The sequence below is a fragment of the Panicum virgatum genome, chromosome 2K, assembly GCF_016808335.1.
Source record: "Panicum virgatum strain AP13 chromosome 2K, P.virgatum_v5, whole genome shotgun sequence".
Classification (NCBI taxonomy): domain Eukaryota; kingdom Viridiplantae; phylum Streptophyta; class Magnoliopsida; order Poales; family Poaceae; genus Panicum; species Panicum virgatum.
In genome coordinates, this window is record NC_053137.1 from 42,553,457 (window position 1) to 42,575,226 (window position 21,770).

The following is a 21,770-nucleotide window of genomic DNA, read 5'->3' on the forward strand; positions in this document are numbered from 1 at the left end:
TCAGCGTGGAAGTTTGTTTATTTTCTTTGTAGAGGGCTTCTTTCATTATCTATAACATTCAACGAGCCATGGTTTAAGAACACCAGGTACTTCTGGGTGAGGCCTGGTGATCAGATCTGGCTGATCAAAAGTAAGAAGAAACAGGACTTCCCTCCCTCTTTCTACATGTATATGCTGCTGGATTTTACACATATTCAATTGTCACTCTTCCGTTCTGGGAAACAAAACGTTCAGATTTTGGAGTTTCAATGTCTCACCATGTAGCAATTATTGTTCTGATTGTTCTATCCTATACTTTCATGTACGTTTCTAGAAATTTTCACAGGGAAGCGTGACTGCCATTCTATTCACAGGGGAGAACTTGACATATTTGGCCACAATCAGAGAGTTTTGATGCTATTACATATATTCTATAGCAACTTCTGATGTTCACTTGACATATTTGTACATGATAACTGAGTAAAACATTAGATGGATGTCAATAACAATCAGAAAGTTCTACAAAGAATCAATATTGCACTTATCTAACGCTTGAATGATGTCAATCATGAACCCATTTTACACTGTTCACTTTGTGTAACAAAGAAATGAGACAGAATGGCAAGAGCTGGTTTAGGACAAGTATTTTGCGATGAGCTTGTTAACATGAAGAAATACATCACCAATGTGAGGGCGCATCGCAGGTTGAGGCTGAAGCATCCAGATAACAAACTGACGAAGCTCATCAGGATAAGGAGGGTTGGGTCCTGCTGGCCACTTCAACTGCCCATTGACAATAGCAAGTTGCAAACTTCCTCCAGATTCACCAAGAGCATACTCAAATGGTGAAACATTAAACCTACAAAGAGTCAATGTGATGTCAACCATTTATCGAGCACTACTCAATTTCATTATGGACATGATACATTAATTATCTGATTCTGTTGACTGCATAATAAGTTCAGGAAATTTGTCACTTTAACTTCAGCACACAATCTACTGCAAAATGCTAGAGTTGCACCAGGAACATAATTAGACTTGAAACTTATCCTGGAAACTTCAACCAGACAACCACACAAAGGGTGTCGCAGAGGCACACGACTGATTGTTGTTCAAATTCAGTTTTGATGGGATAGTCATTCTTCCAGTACTAAATTGAACAGATATCACTATTGTTGGGGAACAAAAATGAAAATATACCAAATGGGATGCTAGGAACCTGATAGGATCATCATAAAGGTCAAATATATAATTTTAACTATGTGCCTAAGAAGTTCAGACAAATTAGTTAAGAATTAGACTGACACTTAAATCAATAAAGGAACTGAATCTGGAGTTATCAGATTTGCTCATACAAACCACGCGTAGACTTACATGATTGCGTAAAGGGTGCATCCTAAAGACCATATGTCTGTCCTCTCATCAATATCAGCATGGCTTGGGCAGTCCCATAATTCAGGGGCACGATAAGGTGCAGAGCAATGCTCAGCAGCCCACTCCTACACAGCACAAGATATGGGTCAGTAATACTTAGACAGTGATAGCTTTCAATGTACTGAGATTTCAAATTCTTCGAGCTAGGACCTGAATATTAAAAGTAAGATCAACTGTCTACAAGATTACACAGCCTTTCAATTTCACTAACTTATGGAAAGAACAGAACTTACAGCCAGCATTTCCTTCTTATTTTTTGGTTTGTGTGGTCACTGACACATTTGTACATTTGAGTAGCAAACAAAATTGGATATCTAGATTATGGAGAAAAATATTTAAGATTATATGAAAATGAAAACACAGTTTACCAGGAGTTATCTTATGTGACAAAAACTCCAGAAGCTAATGCTGACAAACCTGCAACTGTAACGCCTCAGAACGAGAACGGATTTGCTTTCTTGCAGGTCTTGCACTTCCAAAATCCATCAAAGTTGCAACAGGTGCTTGACCTTTACGACCGGTAATAAGAACGTTACCAGGCTTCACATCATTATGAGCATATGGAGGATCAAAGCTGTGCATGTGCTTCAGTCCGTCACACATCTGTCAGTAACCTTCTATCAGCATACACTATACAGAAGTAAATACAGGATGAACAAGAACAAGGGTAACCATTTCGCATGCAAGTTATGATATCCCATTCTGGCAATACAGGAAGGTAATTTTGATGCAGCAACATAAGAAGACTATAAGAAACCAATAGGATTAGAGTTACTTTATACACAATCTACAACTTCCTCTTCCAGAGTTTTCCCAATTTAACATGACATGAGGCATACATGGTACATGAAGTAGAAAGCATGTTTGTTACCAATGAGCTATAATTCTACTCGAGTAAAAACAAACCATGCAAGCTAACAAAAAAAAGAAGAAGAGTAATGCCAGCAGTCCTTTTATTTCAGCAAGATTATGGACTTACATGATAACTTATTTCATATTGAACATTGGTCTCGACTCTCAACCAATTGTGATTATAATTGCATGAAAACAATGTTAAAGGTAGTAACACCAACATCAAAAAAATTGAATATAGTGATATAATCTCATCAATGGACTGACCTGATGGAATATTTGCAGAACGTCAGCTGTTGAATAGAATTCCTTTCTGGACAGCATGAGGTTAGCGTTGTCAAATAAAGTACCATCCAGATGGACTGGAAAGAGCAGGTACGCTTCATGGCTCCAATCTCCCTGTGTACTCTAAAATATCAAGACCACAATCCTTCTCAAAATGAGGTAACTTTTTGGGGAAAAAATAGTTCAGTAAAACATTAAGTCCCCTAACCAACAAAACATTTTTAATTGACAGCACATCAGTACAGAAGACTATACACATATTTGTAATCCATCTTTTTATACATCTCCCACATATATATATATCAGATGAGAAAAGAAAAGGCTCAGAATTTTCTTTAAAAAAGGTGTGCTTTTATAATGCCTACCAATCACGGTGAAATTAGTCATACTCAACATGTTTCCCTAAATCTTGCACATAGTTTGTCATCTCCATGTCCAGTTGATTATGGCATCCCTAGGTGTTGGTGTATATGTGAGCCCGTGTATAGAGGCACATCTAGAGGCCCATGTATAGGAACTATATATACCCACCCTTCTAGAGTTTGGAGGAATACAAGCCATTATTTTCTCCCTCACCTCCCAGCCGCCGGCAGCCATGGCCAGCCGCCGGCCGCAGGCGCCCCCTCCTCTCTCCCCTTCCTCTCTCCCTCCCATGTCTACCTCCTCTGCTCCGGCCGCCTCCCCTGCTGGCGCCGCCGCCTGGCCTCCTCTGGCCTGGCGCGCCCCGGCCGCCTCCCCTGCTGGCACCGCCGCCTGGCCTCCTCTGGCCTGGCGCGCCCCGGCCGCCGCGCTGGCCGCCTTCGAGCCTGCGCTGGACGCCGGAGCGGGGCTCGTGCAGGGCCCGCCGCTGCAGGATCCCGCCGCCGCCGTTGCGGGCGCCGCGGGCGCGGGCCGCAGGCCGACGCCACTCTCGCCACGGCCCTCCTCGCCACCAAGTCGGAGGCTTCGGCGGCCCAGGAGCGGGTCCGCGTGGCTGCACTCGCCTGGGAGCGCGAGCGCGTCGCGGCCGACGCCCTCCGGGTCGCCGAGGCGGAGCGCTCCCTTCGCGTCTCCTCCGACCAGCCCGTCGTCCCCGAGCCCGGCGCTTCTTCCTCCCACCAGGCCCCGCCCGCTGGATCTGGAGCCCGGTACGACCCGACCGACCCCACGGTCGCCCAGCTCCACCTCCAGGCAGCCGGCGTCCAGAACATTAGGGCCCTGGTCACCGTCCTCCTCGACCCGACGTCCTCCTCCTAAGGACGCTGGCGGGACCAGGTCCTGCTCGCCCTCCGCCGCTATGCCCTCGACGACCACGTCCTCGTCGACTCGCCGATCGAGACGCGGGACGTGGCGTTGCTGTGCCTCGACAGCGTCGCCCTGTCCTGGATCTTCGGGACCATCTCCCTAGATCTTCAGGACCTCGTCAGGACCCACGGAGGCACTGCGCGCCAGGCCTAGGTGGCGCTTGAGGGGCAGTTCCTCGGCAACGCCGAGTACCGCACCCTCCAGCTCGACGCCACCTTCCGCACCTTCGTGCAGGGGACCTCTCCGTCGGTGAGTACTGCCGGTGGATGAAGGGCACGGTCGATGCTCTTCACGACCTCGGGGATCCGGTGTCCGATCGGGTCTTGGTGCTCAATGTCCTGCGGGGCCTGAGCATCACCTATGACCACCTGAAGAGCTGGATCGCCCGCCAGAGGCCCTTCCCCTCCTTCCTGCAGGTCCAGGACGACCTCGCCCTCGAGATCACCAGGGGTCTCGCGCCCGGATCGTCCTCGCCCACTTCCACCGCGCTCGTCGCTGCTCCACCGGCTTCCTCCGCCGCCCCTGCCACCTCTCTCCTTGGTGCTGCTCCCGCCGGGCAAACCGGAGGTGGGGGAGGCCGTGGACGTCGTCGGCGGGGGGGGGGGGGGGGGGGACGTGGTGGTGGTGGTGGCACTGGTGGCCCTGCTTCTGGGGGTACCGGTACCGGTGGGGACATCGGGGCGCGCCGACTCCGCCGGCTCCGGCTCCGACTCCCGCTTTTGCCCCTGCCCCTGGAGGTACGCCCTGGCCATCCTTAAGCAACCCATGGTCAGGACGCATCTCGATGTGGCCGTTCCAGGGTCCGGGAGGGGGCCTCGTCCTCAGTTTCAGCCGGCGGCCATGTTCACCGGTGCTGCTCCCCTCTCCGCGCCGTACTGGACCCCGCCCGTTCAGCCCAGCCAGCAGTCGACCTGGCCTGAGGGGTGGGACCAAGCCGCTCTGGCGTAGTACTCAGCATGTTTTTGATCTTATTCACTGTGATCTGTGGACATCTCCTGTACTCAGCATGTCTGGCTTATAAATATTATCTGGTCGTGGTGGATAATTTCTCTCATTACTCTTGGACTTTCCCTTTGCGTGCCAAGTCTGAGACTTTTCCCACCCTCCTCCACTTCTTTGCCTGGGTGTCCACTCAGTTCGGCCTCACCGTTAAGGCCATCCAGTGCGACAACGGGCGGGAGTTCGATAACTCCACCTCCCGTTCCTTCTTTCTCTCTCGGGTTATTCAGCTGCGTATGTCTTGTCCGTATACCTCTCCTCAGAACGGCAAGGCTGAGCGGATGATTCGCATGACGAACGACGACGTGCGCACCCTTATGATCCAGGCCTCCCTGCCCCCGCGCTTCTGGGCTGAGAGCCTCCACACCGCCACCTACCTGCTCAACCGTCTTCCGTCCACTGCTTCTCCTGCTCCCACTCCACACCACGCTCTCTTCGGAACCCCTCCTCGCTACGACCACCTTCGGGTCTTCGGGTGTGCGTGTTACCCTAACACCTCCGCCACCGCTTCTCACAAGCTGGTGCCCTGCTCGACTCGTTGTGTGTTCCTCGGTTACTCCCCTGACCACAAGGGGTATCGATGCTTTGACCTCACCTCTCGCCGTGTCCTGATCTCCCGACACGACGTCTTTGACGAGTCGGATTTCCCCTACTCCACCTCCTCCACTCCTTCTCCTGACCCCGAGCTGGAGTCTCTGTTTCCGACTGACCCGGTGGTTCAGCCACCGTTACTTGTCTGTCCTTTCCCTGCAGGTTTTCCTTGCGCACCGGCACCTCTTCCGGTGATCCCTGCTGCGCCGATCGTGGCCCCGGTACCCGCGGTGGCGCCACGCGCGGCCCCCGGACCTCCGGTCGTGCCGCGCGCGGACCCGGTGTCTCCCGCTGCGCCACGCGCGGCCCCGGTGCCTTCCCCTGCATCTGCGCGGTACGCTCAGCCGATGCAGGTGTACCGGCGTCATTCGGCGCTGACACCGGCTCCGGAGGCTCCTGCGGCGCCAACACCGGAGCCGTCGCCGCCGCCGACTTGCTCTCGAGCCGAGCCGGAGGTGTACCACCCGCCAGTCATCCATCGGGATCCTCGGCATACTCATCCCATGGTGACTCGGCGGATGGCGTCTCAGGCCGCGACTCTCTCCGCCACCGAGGGAGAGCCGCAGGTCTCTCCGGTACCCTCCTCTGTCCGCGACGCCTTGGCGGATCCTCACTGGCGTCGCGCGATGGAAGAGGAGTACGCGGCTCTTCTTGCCAACCAGACGTGGGACCTCGTGCCACGTCCGTCTGGTTGCAATGTGGTGACTGGCAAGTGGATCTGGACGCATAAGCGTCGGGCTGATGGCACACTGGAGTGCTACAAGGCTCGCTGGGTTCTCCGGGGTTTCACTCAGCGGTCTGGTGTGGACTATGATGAGACCTTCAATCCAGTGGTGAAACCTACTACTGTGCGCACGGTCCTCTCACTTGCGCTCTCGCGCTCTTGGTCTGTGCACCAGCTGAATGTGAAGAATGCTTTTCTTCACGGCACTCTGTCAGAGACTGTCTACTGCTCTCAGCCAGCGGGATTTGTGGACTCGAGTCGTCCGAATATGGTCTGCCGGCTCAACAAGTCTCTCTATGGTCTGAAGCAGGCTCCTCGGGCTTGGTACTCTCGGTTCGCCACGTTCTTGCTGACATTGGGGTTCACCGAGGCGAAGTCTGACACGTCTCTCTTCATCTACCGTCGTGGGGATGAGATTGCATATCTGCTGCTCTATGTCGATGACATTGTGCTCACAGCCTCCAGTCAGCAGTTGCTTCAGAGTGTCATCTCCTCTTTGTAGCAGGAGTTTGCTATGAAGGATCTGGGTCAGCTCCACCACTTCTTGGGCGTCACTGTTGAGCCTCGCCCGTCTAGTTTTCTCCTTCACCAGCGGCAGTACGCACTTGATATTCTGGAGCGGGCTGGGATGACTGATTGCAAGTCCTGCTCCACTCCAGTCGACACTCAAGCGAAGCTGTCTGCTGATCTGGGTGATCCGGTGGCTTATCCTACTGCCTACCGGAGTCTGGCTGGCGCGTTGCAGTACCTCACCTTCACCAGGCCGGACCTCACCTATGCTGTTCAACAGATCTGTCTACATATGCATGATCCCCTGGAGTCACACTTTGATGCGCTAAAGCCTCTCCTCCGCTACGTCCGTGGCACTGTGGATCTCGGCCTGGTGTTTCACCGCTCGTCCTCTGCTGAGCTGGTGGTCTACACCGACGCTGACTGGGCTGGCTGCCCGGACACTCGACGCTCCACTTCCGGCTACGCCGTCTTTCTGGGTGGCAACCATGTCTCCTGGTCGTCCAAGCAGCAGCCGGTTGTCTCCCGCTCCAGTGCTGAGGCGGAGTACCGGGCTATTGCTAACGGCGTGGCGGAGGCGTCCTGGCTCCGACAGCTCTTGGCGGAGCTCTACAGCCCGCTCGCCAAGAGCACGCTCGTCTACTGCGACAATGTCAGCGCCATGTATCTCTCCACCAACCCCGTCCAGCATCAGCGGACGAAGCATGTGGAGATCGACCTACACTTCGTGCGCGACAGGGTCGCCATCGGCGATGTTCGGATACTCCATGTCCCGACTACCTACCAGTTTGCCGACATCTTCACCAAGGGACTACCCTCCTCGACCTTCTCGGAGTTTCGCTCCAGTCTCAACGTAGCAGGTGGCTAGTTGTGGCTGCGGGGGGTATTTGCCCTTTGTCATCTCTTTGTACTCTCTTCTTGTCCAGTCTTGAACACCGCTGCGCTGGTTGTTCAGACTGCGGGACGGCTTTCTTATTGTCCAGTCTCTAATACCGCTACGCCGGTAGTTCAGACTGCGGGGGGTGTTGGTGTATATGTGAGCCCGTGTATAGAAGCCCATCTAGAGGCCCATGTATATGAAATATATATACCCACTCTTCTAGGGTTTGGAGGAATACAAGCCATTATTCTCTCCATCACTAGTCACATACAAATAAAAACAGATTACCTTGACGGCTATTATAGCATGATCAAGAAGCGGCAACAGGTTGGGGTGATTGAACAATGACGACACACGGATCTCCTCCCTCACCAGATCCAACTGCTCCTTGCTCTGTATCAGCACCTTCTTCATGGCATATGTTCCATCCTCTGAGATTGATACACGAAGCAAAAAAAATTAGCTGTGTTTGTGTACTGCAACAAGTGGAATTGAACAACCTCCACTCGTTTGATCACAGCATCTCGTAATCGCAGTGGGAGAAGAACCAAGACACGTTAGTGAAATTAAACTGGAGAAGATCACAAACTAAAACCAAGCACGAATCCTAGTACTATTCATTTTGGGCCGAACTGATCCAGCACACCTAGGACGCTCTCTGAGACGAAATTATGGACTCGCGGGGGGACCTGAGACGTGGGCGGCGTGGCGCCTTGCGGGCTCCGCGTCGGAGGCGGGCTGCAGCTCCCTGACGAGGTAGACGAAGGCGAAGCCGCCCTCGCCGATCTGGCGGAGGACGCGGAAGCGACGCTCGTTGATCCAGACGTCGCCGCCGCCCGTGGCGGTCTCGTAGAGGGCGTTGAGCCCGGAGATGGAGCAGCCCATCCTCCGGACGGATCCGGCCTTCTCCTCAGCTCCTCGCCGCCGGCGAACTCCAACGCCGCGCGTCCCCTTAACTCCTGATGCGGTTGCCGCTTGGTCCGGTGGTTTTGCAGGTCAGCCGCGTCCACGCGGACAGCGACTTCACACTTAAGGTTCCGGCTGCCTATGTTACTTGATGACAGATGGAGCGTGCCCCTCAGTTCTTTCAAAAACTAGAACATAATGCGCGCATTTGCGCGCTCTAGCACCAGTTTCTTCAATAGAAATATAACACATCTATGTATACGAATAAACATAGCATAAATCAACAAATGGAAAAATAAAAATATTGGAACTGTACATAGTAGCTTTGCATAATTGATAATAAGATCTAGCTATTCAGATATTAGGAGTATAGTACAACAATGCTTTGATCGACAAACAAAGTAATAGCAATTGCTCAGCCAAATATAAATCCTAACACCAGCAGTAGTATTACTGATTGAATGGCATGAGCAGCCGATGGGTTATGTCAAGCCATATATTACAATTGAGGATCAGCATTAGTAGCTACCAAACATTTTTGTAGGTAGCTGAGAATACTAATCCAAATAAAAGTGAGTACTAATAAACTAGAGAGGACTTAGAAATAGCACAGTTTGCAGCCATAAAAGTATCCAAAAGACAGAACATTGCACGTAATAGCACTTCATTAGATGTAGTTCTAGACATGGCTGCAGCTGGGAAAACACAAAATGAGCTGATCTGCATCTTCATTCTAATCATCGGTGCTGGAACTGCAAATATAGTTATCAAGAACAGTTGTTAGTTATAAAATAGTTGAAGATAACATGAAACAACAATTCAATATTGTAGACATGGCAGAAGTACCTAAACCAAAAATGTTTTTGCAAGGTCAAGCACAGAAAGATTCTTTGATTAATAAGAAAATTTATATTCAGATTTAACTTAATAAATATTGTGATGTAGCAAACGCATAAATTGGTGAAGACTAATAAAGATATTACTTTTTGATCAAGTATAGCTATCTGCAGCTGATCTATGTCTCATTTGAAGTTTGTAGCAAGAGCATACCTAGGCTTGGCTGTGTCATGGCCACAGCATAGTCACCAGATTCAAGGTCGACCTCACGTTCCTCGACCCGGGAATGCCGTCCCGAATTGAGGGTCGGGGACGACCAGGGTCGTCGACCCAATTCCAGCAGGTTCACGTCCCGATTCATCACCAGAGCGCACACGGCCAGGTGCTGCAGTGCACACGGCCAGGTGCTGCAGCGCACACGGCCAGGTGCTGCAGACAGCTACCATATTGGTGCCGGCGGCACAGAGCAGAGGGAGAACGGGGAGGAAAGATATGACGGCTGTGGCTGCAGCATGCGACTGCAGCGGCCAGTGACTCAAAGATAGGGTTATGTTAGATGAGTGATGGGCTATTTGGGCCAACATGGGCAGCCCAAGTATTCTTTTCTCTCCATTTTGCTTTTATATCTTTGCCAGGCCAGCATTCCGGAGCCCAGTTGATATTTTCTTTCTTTCTTTTTGAATTTTGCTTTCATTTCTTTTGTATTGTATATGCATATTACCTCACATCTCTAACTGTATGACATATGAGATCTACGTGACCTGTGTCATCGACCCGGAGGGTCGACCTGGATTAATCGGGGTCATTCGTTCCAAACTACTACCTTCGACCCGCATTTTTATACACCTTCGACCCTCGACCCTCGACCCCGACCCACGACCCGGTCGACCCGGGAACTATGTGACTATGGGCCACAGTCATCATCTTCATTTTCAGCGTGTTCATCAAGCAGCAGTTTTTTAGCAATTTTTTGCCTAGGTGAGGGGCGGGACCTAAAAATTAGACATGTTAGATATGAGATTATTATTTGACATGATATTAAAAAACAAATCTATGTTGACAATACAGACCTTTTTCTTGTCTTAGTTGTAGAATTACCAACTGCATCCTTAGACTCTTTTGGATTAGCAGTAGACTGTAGGATGGAGCAGAAAGATGATGCAAAATATCACATAGATGGAATATAGTTGGACATGATTAAATTGCTTTATTGAAAATGGGAAGTACTGTTATTTTATCAGGTCAATACTCTTTGCAGTGTGATAAGTGAAGGAGAGAAATCAGATTAAGCGATTATAGTTTACCTTAGCCAAAATGGTGTCATCATTCTTGTGTTGTGTATTTGTTGGTGCTACAACTGCACTTTGAATATGGATAGCTGGAGCATTGACAGACTTTGTATGTTGCTCCTCTGTTGGTACTATAACAATATTTGATTCCTTGGTTGGAGTGATCTGCAGATGTAGATATTAGTTAGACAAGATTACAAAATTTTAGAATATTAGGAACTTTGTTGTAGCTTATTTGCATAATGAAGGGAAGTTTTTGACCTGACTCCCATCATTGTATCCATGACTCTGTGGAGTAAGCTATGACTCATTGATGTCGGTAGCTATTTTTGTTGGTGTGGTGCTTGAAGCATGGCTGGCCCCTGAAGATTGTGAGGTTAAAGTGAAGGCAGCGCTTTTCTGTGGGGTGCGCTGGATAGCACCGCTAGCACTCTGTGATATCAGAAGTGATGATGACTGAGATCCTGTTGGTGGGAGAGCATTGGTGTCGTTTACTTCTCCAACTACTGCATGGACCTGGAAGCAAACTTTGTTGGAGCTTGTTGTGTTTTCTGTGAAGCTGACATTGAATTCGATTTTTTTTCTAAGAGCCTTGTGATCTCATTTGGAATGAAACCCTGTGGATTCTCAGCGATAAGTGTATCAGCAGTTTTCTTTGTCAAGCGCTGAACCCACCTTCCAAACATAATAAAATCTGTGTCACCCGTCTCATCTCCAGCAATCATGCTTAGCTTGTTCCTGTGGCAGTGGCAGATTATGTGAGGTAGTATAATAGTAGAGGATCACGTGGAAAGAATTAAGTTGGCAAGGGGCATGTATATGATTTTACCTCTGGACTGGTTTGCCAATATAATTACATTCACTGTCAGTGCACTTGTATAAGTCACCGTAAGGTTTAGCGGTTTTCACGCACTTGTAGCAAGAGTTGTACCACCAGGAACTATCAATATTTCTTATTGTCATAGTAACCAAGAAGTCCATTTTCTGCAAGAGAAATAGTCAAATAGGAAAATTTAGTAATAGAGAATACTATAGTTGGGTAGGATTGATGAAATGTATCAGCAGAAATATTAAGACAAGTATTACCTTGTATTTGAAGGGATTAAGATCTTTGATTTCAGAAATATTTTTGTGTTCAACAGCAGGTGTAGCTTTAGTTGGTGTCATTTGCTGATCCCACCTAATTGGCTGATTTGTGTTTCCAATGCTGAATAAAAACATAAAAAGAATGTGTTTACAATAAATTTAGGAGGCGAGAATATGCAATTAGGCAAATTAGAAAAATATATTACCTGGATAGAAGAGCTCTCGCCTCAGGAACATCTAGATTTATGTACCACTTGCATGGTGAATTGCCGGCTAAGGTGACTGCTCCAGATGCTGATAAGTTATATAGAAGCAGTTATACAGGTTAGATAAAGAACATGCATCTCATGTATGTCAAGTTGCTGATATTTGAGAGAACATATAAGATTAGCACAAACTATATACTTAAGAATGCGAATTAAGAGAACTACAAACACAGCAAGGGAAAAAGAAATATGGATGCACAAAAATCTGGATGCCTCAGGATGTATTTCGAATAGTATTAATTTCATAGATTGGAATGCCCTGCATTTAGAAACATACATGCGTATTTTTTGACAAGGGTACCAACAAATATGATAACTTGTGGGAATGCTTCTCCTTCTTTTTGCATTTGTTCAGCTGGGAAGGAAGAGGCACGCTCACCCCATAGCACGACATCCATTGAAGCATTGCTGTTGTATTATATAAGTAATTAGCATACCAGAATATGCACAGGAGAATCACACTGTTGTGTTATAAAAGAAATCAGCATAATCTACAAACTAACCTTTCACTGCATATGGTGACAACCCTCTTCAAACTATCATTTTGTCTTCCTCTTGCTCTTAGTGTTATGACATTTGAGATTGCTGTGACTATTCCAATGACATCTGATTTGAAGGTTAAAAAATATATTAGCTCATGATCTGGGTCATCTAAACTTTAAATAGTGAGAGTGTACAACATTACCCGTGAAGTATTCTGTGTAGTCCACACGAGATGGAAGTTGCTCTATTGGAGTCAGGGAGTAGGTGAACATAGGAAAAGCATGTGGAATTTCAACCACCACTTCTATTGTAGTCCATGTTGATAAGCTGATCATGTTTTCATTAGTTACTGGTTTGTACTTGTCATTTGATTTCTTGACCCAAAAGCAAGCAAGATTGTAGACATTGCCCTCTTTTATCAATGTCTTGAACCGCTGAAATGCGTTGGGGTAGATCTGCGCATGTATGCTGTTACCCTATAATAAAAAGTTTTCAACCACATTAGATAAGGCAAATTATACACTATTGAAGGAGTGCAGATAAAGAAAATATGATCGACACCTCCTCATCAAGGAGCACAAGATCAGCATGCAACAGCTTTGTCTCATCATTCAGATCATAAAATTCCCAAAACCTAGAAGCACGTACGCATATGGTATCATTGCAATCACCAGTCATGAGACTTGGAATCAGCACATCTCCCATCTGCAAGTAAAGTAAAAGGCTACAATTTTAACTCAATTTTCAAAAAGAAGCTAAAAATATATCATCGCTTGTAAAGTTGATTAGACTAAGAAAAGGAACACCTTAGGCCAAAAGACATCATAAGCAGCAAGACTGATCAATAGATATAGCCCCGAGAAATTGATGAAATTGAATAACTAATAACTTGCATATGTACGAGTAGAACAAAATTATGTACATTTCAAAAGATATCATCCATAAGTCCTAAGCTGATGCTGCATTAGCAGCATAAGGACTTCTTTATAGACCACGTTTCGAGTTTCTGAGCCACATGTGCCATCATCATTTTCGATTAGGACTTTAAGGCCACTTCTAGATGTACACCTTGAAACAGCAACATAAAGTTGGCCATGGGTAAACACAGGCTCTTTTAGGTAAAGGCCAACCTTTGATAAGGTCTGTCCCTGACTTTTATTTATTGTCATTGCATAACATATTTGTGGCAGTACCACCCTAATTAATCCGGCTCAAGTGCGCTAACCATCATCTTAAGGATAATCCCGGCTAACACGCACTTCAAACGGAGTAATTTGGCAGCGCTGTCGGGTAAAGTCCCGAAGAATCCACCTTAGCATCGATTGAACCCAAAGCTTACATGAAACCCACACGAAGGTGAGCCCAGAGAGTACAACATTTCACAGTTATATTACATTACAGAGTCTTAACTTAATTATTACAAACCAAGTTCGAAATCTCCGAAAGGTACTTTGAAGTTCAAATTGAAAGTAGATCAGAGTTTAATGCAGCGAAAATAAAACGAGTTCTAAACGACGATACATGATGTCATGATGAAGCCCGTACATGACATCACTCGGCATTGCCATCGCTGGCCGGAGTCGTATCCCACTCCACCGACCAACCAGGAGGCAGAGTACACGGCCAAGTCAAACTAGCAATCATGTCCTCAAAAGTATTACCTGAAACAAAAATTGAGCCACAAGCAAGGCTGAGTATACTAATACTCCGCAAGGCTTACCCGACTAGGATATAACTAACCCTCTAACTAGACATGCAAGGCTTTTGGCTTGAGGGGTTTGTCTTTGCCGAAAAGCAGTGAGTCCTTATTTTCCGATTTTTGCTTTCAAGTTCTATTATGATTAACCATTCTACATTAGCATCTATCCTAAAGCATACATGGTGGAAAGCAATTATTTTTCATCAATCAACCAAATCTCTCATCATCATTGTTCCACTTCTTACTCTATGTGGCAAAAGGGTTAAGCAGTCTCAATATCCGTGAGAGACGGACGATTCGAATCGAATTTATTAACCTGGCCAGGCAGACCTAAACACACGCATGGGGAATGCAGTCACCCACGCGACTTTTCCCCTTTTTCCCCGGGCATGAAACAGGCCCACCGTCCTAGGGTGCCCTGCACCCGTGCGTGACCATAGACCAGACAGTGGGGAGTATGTTCCACGGCCGGTTCCATCAGGTACTTAAGCTTACCGATTACCATATTCTCGGCATGTGGTTAGTACGTTCAAACGCTTAACCACCACTACCACACACCGCGGCCTTATCCATTTTGACTAAACAGACGGGGTATCGCAAGTACAACAACCCCGCCCGTAAACCTTATATTGCAGTGTGTAGTAAGCATTCAACTCCTATGAGCTCGCGAGTGACAGGCAATTACTCGACTTCTACCGAACTATTAGCATAGCCAACTAGCGACCTACACATACTAGTGTTCAAGCATAGGTACCTAGGATCATGCAACTAAGGTTCCAAACAATTCCTGCAACTTAAATGCACAGATAAACAGGAATATACATAGTTGCATAATTTCAAATAGGTAGAACATGCTCCGGGGCTTGCCTTCCTGAGCGTAACTAGCTGTGGGCTCTTCCGAAACTGGGTTCGGGTCTTCAGTAGCTTCAGTTAGATTCACTTGAGCTTCACGCTGCTCACTCTCGGACTCCGGTACCAACTCGTACGTACCGTCAGGGAGAGTAGTCGAATCTATATGAAATGCATCTGCGTGAGTTATTTTATTGATACGATTTAATCAATTCTTCACTAAAGAGTCGTAATTCAACGCAACTCAAGATGATTTATAAAATATTCTGTTACATTATTTGGGCAACCATTTATAGAGTAATAATTATTATTCTGACTTCACAAAGTAACTAGGATGGGTTTTCTCTTTTATCCCTATGCAGCAAAAGAAAGATTTTTCTTATTTCTTGCTAGGTCAAGCATGTCCTTATCATAAATAAAGTTACACAGAGATTCTGGGTTTGAAATTTTTATGTATGATACATATCTAAATAACTGGCCTACTGTGAAATTTTCAGCCCATTTCATGCAGCCTATTAACCATGAAAAATAAATCAAACAGCTACTGCTAGAAACAAAAATGAATTTTACAGGTCAAACTATACAAGTACTGGTAATGAAATTTTAACTGAGGTTTGTCTACCTAAATATGAGCCTGCCATAAATTTTTCACAATTAAACCAGCATTTTACAGGGCACGAAAAATAGAGCAAAGTATAGCTGCATGGATAAAAACTAATTTCTACAGAATATTCTAGCAAGTTACAGAGCCTAATCTTTTACCAGCACGGCTATATACTCAAGGTTAACTCCTAGAATAATTATTAGAATTTTTCATGCACAGAAACTATTTTTAATGATTTAATGTAGCTATCCTCACCAAAAATCATTTGGTCCAGATTGACTTAACTAAAAATTCTCAAACTTTTTCTGTTGACTCTTGGAACTAAAATACAAGTACTTTAAAAGTTTGAAACCATGAAACATATCATAACAACTTGGGTAAATAAAACTATCCCTCCTAGGCATACAACAAGAGTTAAATAAAATGATAGCTAGGCATGTAAACTGTCCACGAAATTTTTACACAAGCTTATACATCTAACATGTAACCCACTGACCAAAAATGGCTAACAACACATGCTTGTAACTTGAGATCTAATATAAAGCACATTTCCTTTGCATTTTAAATGAAGTAAAAACTATTGAGCAAAATAAAAAGTGTATGTAACAAAAGTTGTAGATCTATTTTCAAGGAGTCCAGAACAGTTGAGTTTGCATTTTTCTGATTTGTCTACGATTTTTAAATGAATTTACAAGTTCACTGGAAAATCTAGAAAATACAAAAACCCAGATTGCAAAGGGGCCCCTGGATCTTTCACTTAACCCCCTGGAAACCTAAAACAATTTGCGCCGGGGTCCCTGGCCGGAGGTAGGAGACAGGGGAGGCGGCGGCGGCCCGTTTCCCGGCGAGGAGGGGCTCGCCGGCGGTGGGGGTGGTGCCCAGGGAAGAGAGCTCACCGAGCTCTACCTAGGTATGGGTGATGCGGTCGACGGGGATGGCCGGAGCAGGGGTGGCGGCGGCGCCCAGGGAGCGGCGGCGGCGGCTGCAGCGGGCGGCGGCTGCAGCGGGCGGCGGCGCTCCGGTGCGGGAGGAGGGGCAAGGGCATGCCGGGGAGCTTCACGGCGCCATGAGGAAACTAGCTCGGGGGTCGATTGGAGTCGGGGAAGGGCGGAGCAAGGAGTTCCGCGGCGGCCGGCGGCCGGCGGCGGCACTGCTCGCGACGGCGGCGCTCGGCGGCGATGGGGGTGGACGATGCTTGGCCGTGGAGCTTCACGGAGTCGAGGAGGTCCTGTTCCGGGGTTCAATTTGGACCGAGGGGCACCGGGGGTAGGGGCTCCACGGTGAGCTCGAGCGGCGGCGGCAATGGCGTGGGCGGCGGCGTGTTCTGGCACTGGGGCGGCTTGGCTCGGCTTGGGAAGGGGAGGGGAGCTGAGTGCGAGGGTGGAACGCCCTTGGGCGAAGCAAAGAGGGGAGGGAGAGCTCGGCAGGGAGGGGAGGGCGTAGAAGAAGGGCAGCGGCGGCGTGCGCGCGGTCTGGCGGTGGCGTGCTCGCCCGGCGGCCTTGAAGGCGGGTCAGGGCGCAGCGAGCGGTTTGGTGGTGTCAGTAGCGCACGGTAATGAAGTCCGGCCGCGGTCCGCGGCTCGGCAGGATACGACCGGCCCGTTTGGGCGCCACGGCGGCGAGGCGGCGCGTCGCCGTGCTCTTGTCGTGGCGTGAGCGTCAACGGCAGGGCGCGGCGAGGACAGCGTGCGCGCTCAAGTGGAGGGGCGTCAGCGGCGCGGCGAGGCAGCGCCGCGGCAGCGAGGCAGCGAGGCCGCGGCAGCGGCGCAGCGAGGCAGCGAGCGCACGCGCGCTCAAGTGCCTGCGCGCGCGCAGAGCAGAGAGGGGAGAGTCAGCGGGGAAGAGAGAGAGGGGAGAGAGAAAGAGAGTGGAGAGAGGAAGAAAAAGTCAGCAGTTTGACTTGGTTCAAACTTAATATTTTAAATTGAAACTCGAAAAATTTTGAACACGAAAGTTGTTCAAAATTAAATTTCCTACAACTTTCCTTTTTGGCAAAAATTCATTTGAGCGTTGGTTTGAAAGTTTAAAATTTGAAATCAAGTTTAATGATCCCGCTCGTTTTTCGGGGTTAACTCAAAATTTCATGTTGTGACTTGAAAAACTTTGAACACGAAAGTTGTTTATCTTGTCAAACTCTATAACTTTCGTGTTGGGCAAAAGTTCATTTGATCAAGGGTGCGAGAGTTGACTTTTTGGTGTATTTAAACGGAACTCGTCTTTTAAGTAATTACCCAACTAGGGTTAACTGTGTCAATTGACGTTAATGGCATGTTTAAACCGTGCTAAACACCGGAGGTGTTACAATATTCGTACTGGAAATTGTCTTCTTTGCAGTGTGAATAGCCACTTTACATCTGTTGTATTAAGCGCAATCCTTGGTACTAAAACTTCCTCACCAATGTTAGCACCAGTTAGTGCCTGCAGGTTTTTTTAGAGCGTATCCTATCAAGTCGATGTTGTCTGTTGGAGGTTGCAGCTTCTGCAGGAAAGTCCATCAAGGACTTACCACCTATTTTTTTGTGAAATTTAATCAATCAGTAAGTATTAAGTTACTTAGGTTTTGCTGCAGAAATTTATTTTCACTGCTTTTTACTCACTTGTTCTTTTTCGTGCAAATGATGGCTCATTAGCTATGGATGGCTGTTCAGACCGCTGTCCAGAACAGCCTGGCTGGTCAGAAATGCATGAGGCCTGAATGGTGGTAGGGAAAAATGGTCGTCTGAAGAAACCTAACCATTGTAATATGTTTTGAATGTTAAATGTTTAGTTAGCAGTAGGGCAGACCTTGTGCGATTGCAAGATGTCATTTTTTTCTTTTTTTACGACACCGTGCAACTCTCTCACATGACCTATCAGCCATTTAAACTGACCTTCTCACACAATACCTAGAAGATAATTGGCAACCACTATATAAATATAAATTGTTGTAGCAGAATGTGAAAAAAACCACCATAATTCCGGCAAATCTAATAGACAGGAAAGTAAGCAGGATGAAAACCTTTTGAACAAACATATGTATATAGCACAATAGACCCTAATGAAGATATTACTAAGAAAAGACACTAAGGTTACCTACAATTAATATCAGAATACTAAGGAGAAGAATAGACATGTAGCAGGAGGATAATAAAGAAACAATGATCCTTTCACTGCTTATAGCAGATAACAGAATAGGAACAAAGGATAGTCCTAGATAAAGGTAGACAGAATGTACAGGCAATATTTATGGTAACTATTATATAGAAAAGAACAATAATTTATAGATAAGGTAAGCCTAGGTGTAAGAAAAGAATATACCACCACCATGCATCGAGTAGTATAAAGCAAGATTAGAGAAGATTTGCAGATGTGAGTAAGGACAAGAATAGAAAAGGAGAGAGGCACCTAGCAAGATAAGGGAAGAAAAAATTCTATGTAGGGCCTTTTTGGTGCATATACAAAAACAACACATTAAGCTCATCACATCAATTTCAAACATTAAATGGAAGGCACTAAACTTAAGCACTGAAGATTGTATCAAAGTATCAAGAGTAAACTAACCTTTGCAAATTGTTGCAAAACCACAGCAGAAATCAATAGCAATTTAACAGCAATGTGCTTTTCTTGATTGAGAAGGAAATGACCTGAGCAACACAAAACAAGTGTCTAATTATCAATTTTGTGGAATGATGAGTTATCAACCGGTCTAGAAGCACAAATCCGTTAAACTGAAATTCACTATAATGGATAGCATATTCAGACACTACTATAGCAGATTTAAATACAAAGAGACAAATTCAGAGGAAAAAAAACCATCAGAGTGGTTATGCATTTTCAGGAGCTACCTACATTGCTTAGTGACCATAGCTTTAGCATTTTTAGAAATTAGAGTTTTTAGGACACTTTAAAGTGACACTTCACAATAATAGATTTCTGAAACTAAACTGAAACCAAATGCTAAGTTCTAAACTGAAACTGTCACTTTAAAAATCTCAAGAAAGGAATTTTCATGGTTACTATCTCAACAAAGGACACTTTAAACCAAATGCTAAGTGCAGAATTAAAGGAAATGTTTGAAGAAATCATAGGTAAAACATAGAAAAAGTGCCAGCCATATGGCACTATTATTTTTCTAAGAGTCTGCACAGTTTGACTGGATGATTACTCTTTATGCCAATAACTAAAAAATAGAATATTTGGTCACCACTCTATTCTAAGCAGCAAGAATTCACCTTTGCAATGCCAAGACAACAACAACACGAAGATTCAGGCAACAGCAGACATAAACTCTTCACCTTGCAACAGGAATAAAGATAATATATAAGTGCAGTTCAGCTAGAGCAAATAAGCATATCGAGTTAAAGCAAAGGGACTTATTTCAGACATGCCAAATTCTAAGAACACATGTTCCAGACAGGTCAATGTGAAGCAGCATTCCTTTTCAAGCTAACCAAGCTATCTTTCATATAATTATGGTCACTGTCCCTTTTGATGCAAATAAACCTTTTTTCAAGAATATGGTTACTATAACTTTATAATACCATATGTGTGATGGTAAATCAAGCAGAGCTTTCATGGCAAACTCAACTTGTTTTTTATTAAAGAGCAAATTTTCCAAATCTACCGCTATCCTAAAACATGAGGCAATATAAGTAAGGTAGCCAAATCTTAATTTATTTATGAACTATAAACAACTGCCTTGCAGGCTGCAACTAAAAATTACTCAAGCATATCAACCTGACCCGAACTCATTTAAGGGAAAAAAGAACCTGATTCAGTAAGGGCTCATCCTTTTTTCTGCACGGCTAGCTGAACCTGCAAGCAAAGGGAAATACACAATAGTCACGCTCAGTAAAGGGCTGCAGCACCCGGACAGGAAAAAAATGGATCAAAGAAGATGAGATGAACCCACCTCAAAAGGCTTCAATCCAGCTGCTGCTATCTAACCCTTACCCTCCCAGGTGACCTGAGGCCATCGCGGTGCCTACATTCAGCCTACATCGAAAAGTTGCAGATCAGGCCAAGGCAAGAATCGAAGAAGTTGCATATTAGGTTAAGGCAAAATTGGGAAAAAAACAACACAGGTTAGGACCGTACGAGAAAGGAGAAAGCACAAAAAAGATACGGAACCCACAAATCCCCACGTTCTGATCTCGGGAGGCGGAGGAAGCAGAGGGAAGAAGAGAGCAAATCAAAGCTGCTGCTAGGGTTTGGGGCTGAGACGAGATGGACGAGGAAGTGGAGGGAGGGGAGGTACTTATCTCGGCGACCATCGCAGGACTGGGATGAGGACGGTAGGCGCCGACGGGATGGCACGAGCTCCGCCAACTGCTCCGATGAGATAGCCTTGACATCATGGCGCTGACGGAGAGGGAGGGAGGGCACGCCTGTACAGGAGCGGGGCGTCGCCACACAGAGGAGGGAGCGCACGCGCCTGATGCAGCGGAGCGGCGCCGCACGCCGTGCGGTCTGCTCGGACGGGATGGAGACGACAGATCGACCGGCTAGGAGGCGGAGAGGTCAACGAGGCAGCTCTTTTTTACTCCTCAGTTACACATCTGCGACCACCATCCTCTCCCTGTTTGTGGGGCCATGGTCATGGTGGGCCTACCCTCCAGCGAGACGCGAAAAGGATACAGGCTGGCGCGCCGAGGAATAGCAGCCGCCCTTCTACAAACCCAGCGCCTGGTATATGTTACTTGAGTCATAGCAGCTGACAGTGGGGTAATAGTAACGTGAGGTCCACCAGCCAGCAGCTCGTTCTAGCGTATACAGAGTGGACGAGGCTCTTTTCCCCCTCCACCGCTCTCATGGCTGACTGGAAGCGTGAATTCAGGAGCTGAGCAGATGAGAATTCAGGACCTGACGAGATGAGGCAGCCTTTTCGGCATGCTGCAACACGACCTGCTGGTCCGCTCGGAAGCCAGCCTTTTCAGCATGCTGCAAGACGACCTGCTGGTCCGCTCGGAGGCCGTAGCGTGAATCGCTCCCGAGCTAGGAAAGGGAATCTGCCGTAGCGTGAATCACTCTGGAGCAAGGAGGAGCAACCTGTCTTTAAGAAACCCGATGGGCAAAAGATTTTTTTCGATTGAAGTACGTAAAGTAACTCAAAATTAGTTGAAGTAAAGAAACATAGATGTAAGCTCCACATCTTTTTATGTGAACTTATAGATAATCGTATTTTATTTGGCCACTAATGATATAAAGGAAGTTACATACATTGACAACATAATT

General features: G+C 46.8%; 2 protein-coding genes across 16 annotated transcripts; both read right to left on the bottom strand.

Moving 5' to 3' along the window:
- Positions 1 to 369: 369 nt before the first annotated feature.
- On the bottom strand, positions 370 to 9,202 carry LOC120678141 (probable serine/threonine-protein kinase DDB_G0291350). 2 transcript variants are annotated; one of them, XM_039959304.1, is made up of 7 exons: positions 9,098 to 9,202; positions 8,228 to 8,632; positions 7,827 to 7,969; positions 2,533 to 2,664; positions 1,831 to 2,016; positions 1,354 to 1,478; positions 370 to 838 (listed from the first exon to the last, which is right to left on the bottom strand). In XM_039959304.1, the coding sequence occupies exons 2-7, from the start codon at positions 8,421 to 8,423 to the stop codon at positions 613 to 615; spliced, it is 1,008 nt and encodes a 335-aa protein (XP_039815238.1). In that variant the 5' UTR covers positions 8,424 to 8,632; positions 9,098 to 9,202; the 3' UTR covers positions 370 to 612. The 2 variants fall into 2 exon arrangements, with proteins under 2 accessions (XP_039815238.1, XP_039815231.1); XM_039959297.1 differs by having other exon boundaries at positions 2,533 to 2,673.
- LOC120678063 lies at positions 8,769 to 21,044 on the bottom strand. 14 transcript variants are annotated; one of them, XM_039959248.1, is made up of 16 exons: positions 20,449 to 21,044; positions 20,306 to 20,351; positions 19,769 to 19,831; positions 19,098 to 19,180; positions 12,967 to 13,110; positions 12,608 to 12,881; positions 12,426 to 12,528; positions 12,200 to 12,330; positions 11,863 to 11,950; positions 11,657 to 11,777; positions 11,400 to 11,554; positions 10,832 to 11,308; positions 10,586 to 10,735; positions 10,352 to 10,416; positions 9,495 to 10,273; positions 8,775 to 9,196 (listed from the first exon to the last, which is right to left on the bottom strand). In XM_039959248.1, the coding sequence occupies exons 5-12, from the start codon at positions 13,108 to 13,110 to the stop codon at positions 11,074 to 11,076; spliced, it is 1,251 nt and encodes a 416-aa protein (XP_039815182.1). In that variant the 5' UTR covers positions 19,098 to 19,180; positions 19,769 to 19,831; positions 20,306 to 20,351; positions 20,449 to 21,044; the 3' UTR covers positions 8,775 to 9,196; positions 9,495 to 10,273; positions 10,352 to 10,416; positions 10,586 to 10,735; positions 10,832 to 11,073. The 14 variants fall into 14 exon arrangements, with proteins under 14 accessions (XP_039815187.1, XP_039815163.1, XP_039815168.1 ...); XM_039959263.1 differs by having other exon boundaries at positions 19,769 to 19,825; positions 20,449 to 21,029; XM_039959283.1 differs by having other exon boundaries at positions 13,054 to 13,110; positions 20,449 to 21,029.
- Positions 21,045 to 21,770: the final 726 nt, after the last annotated feature.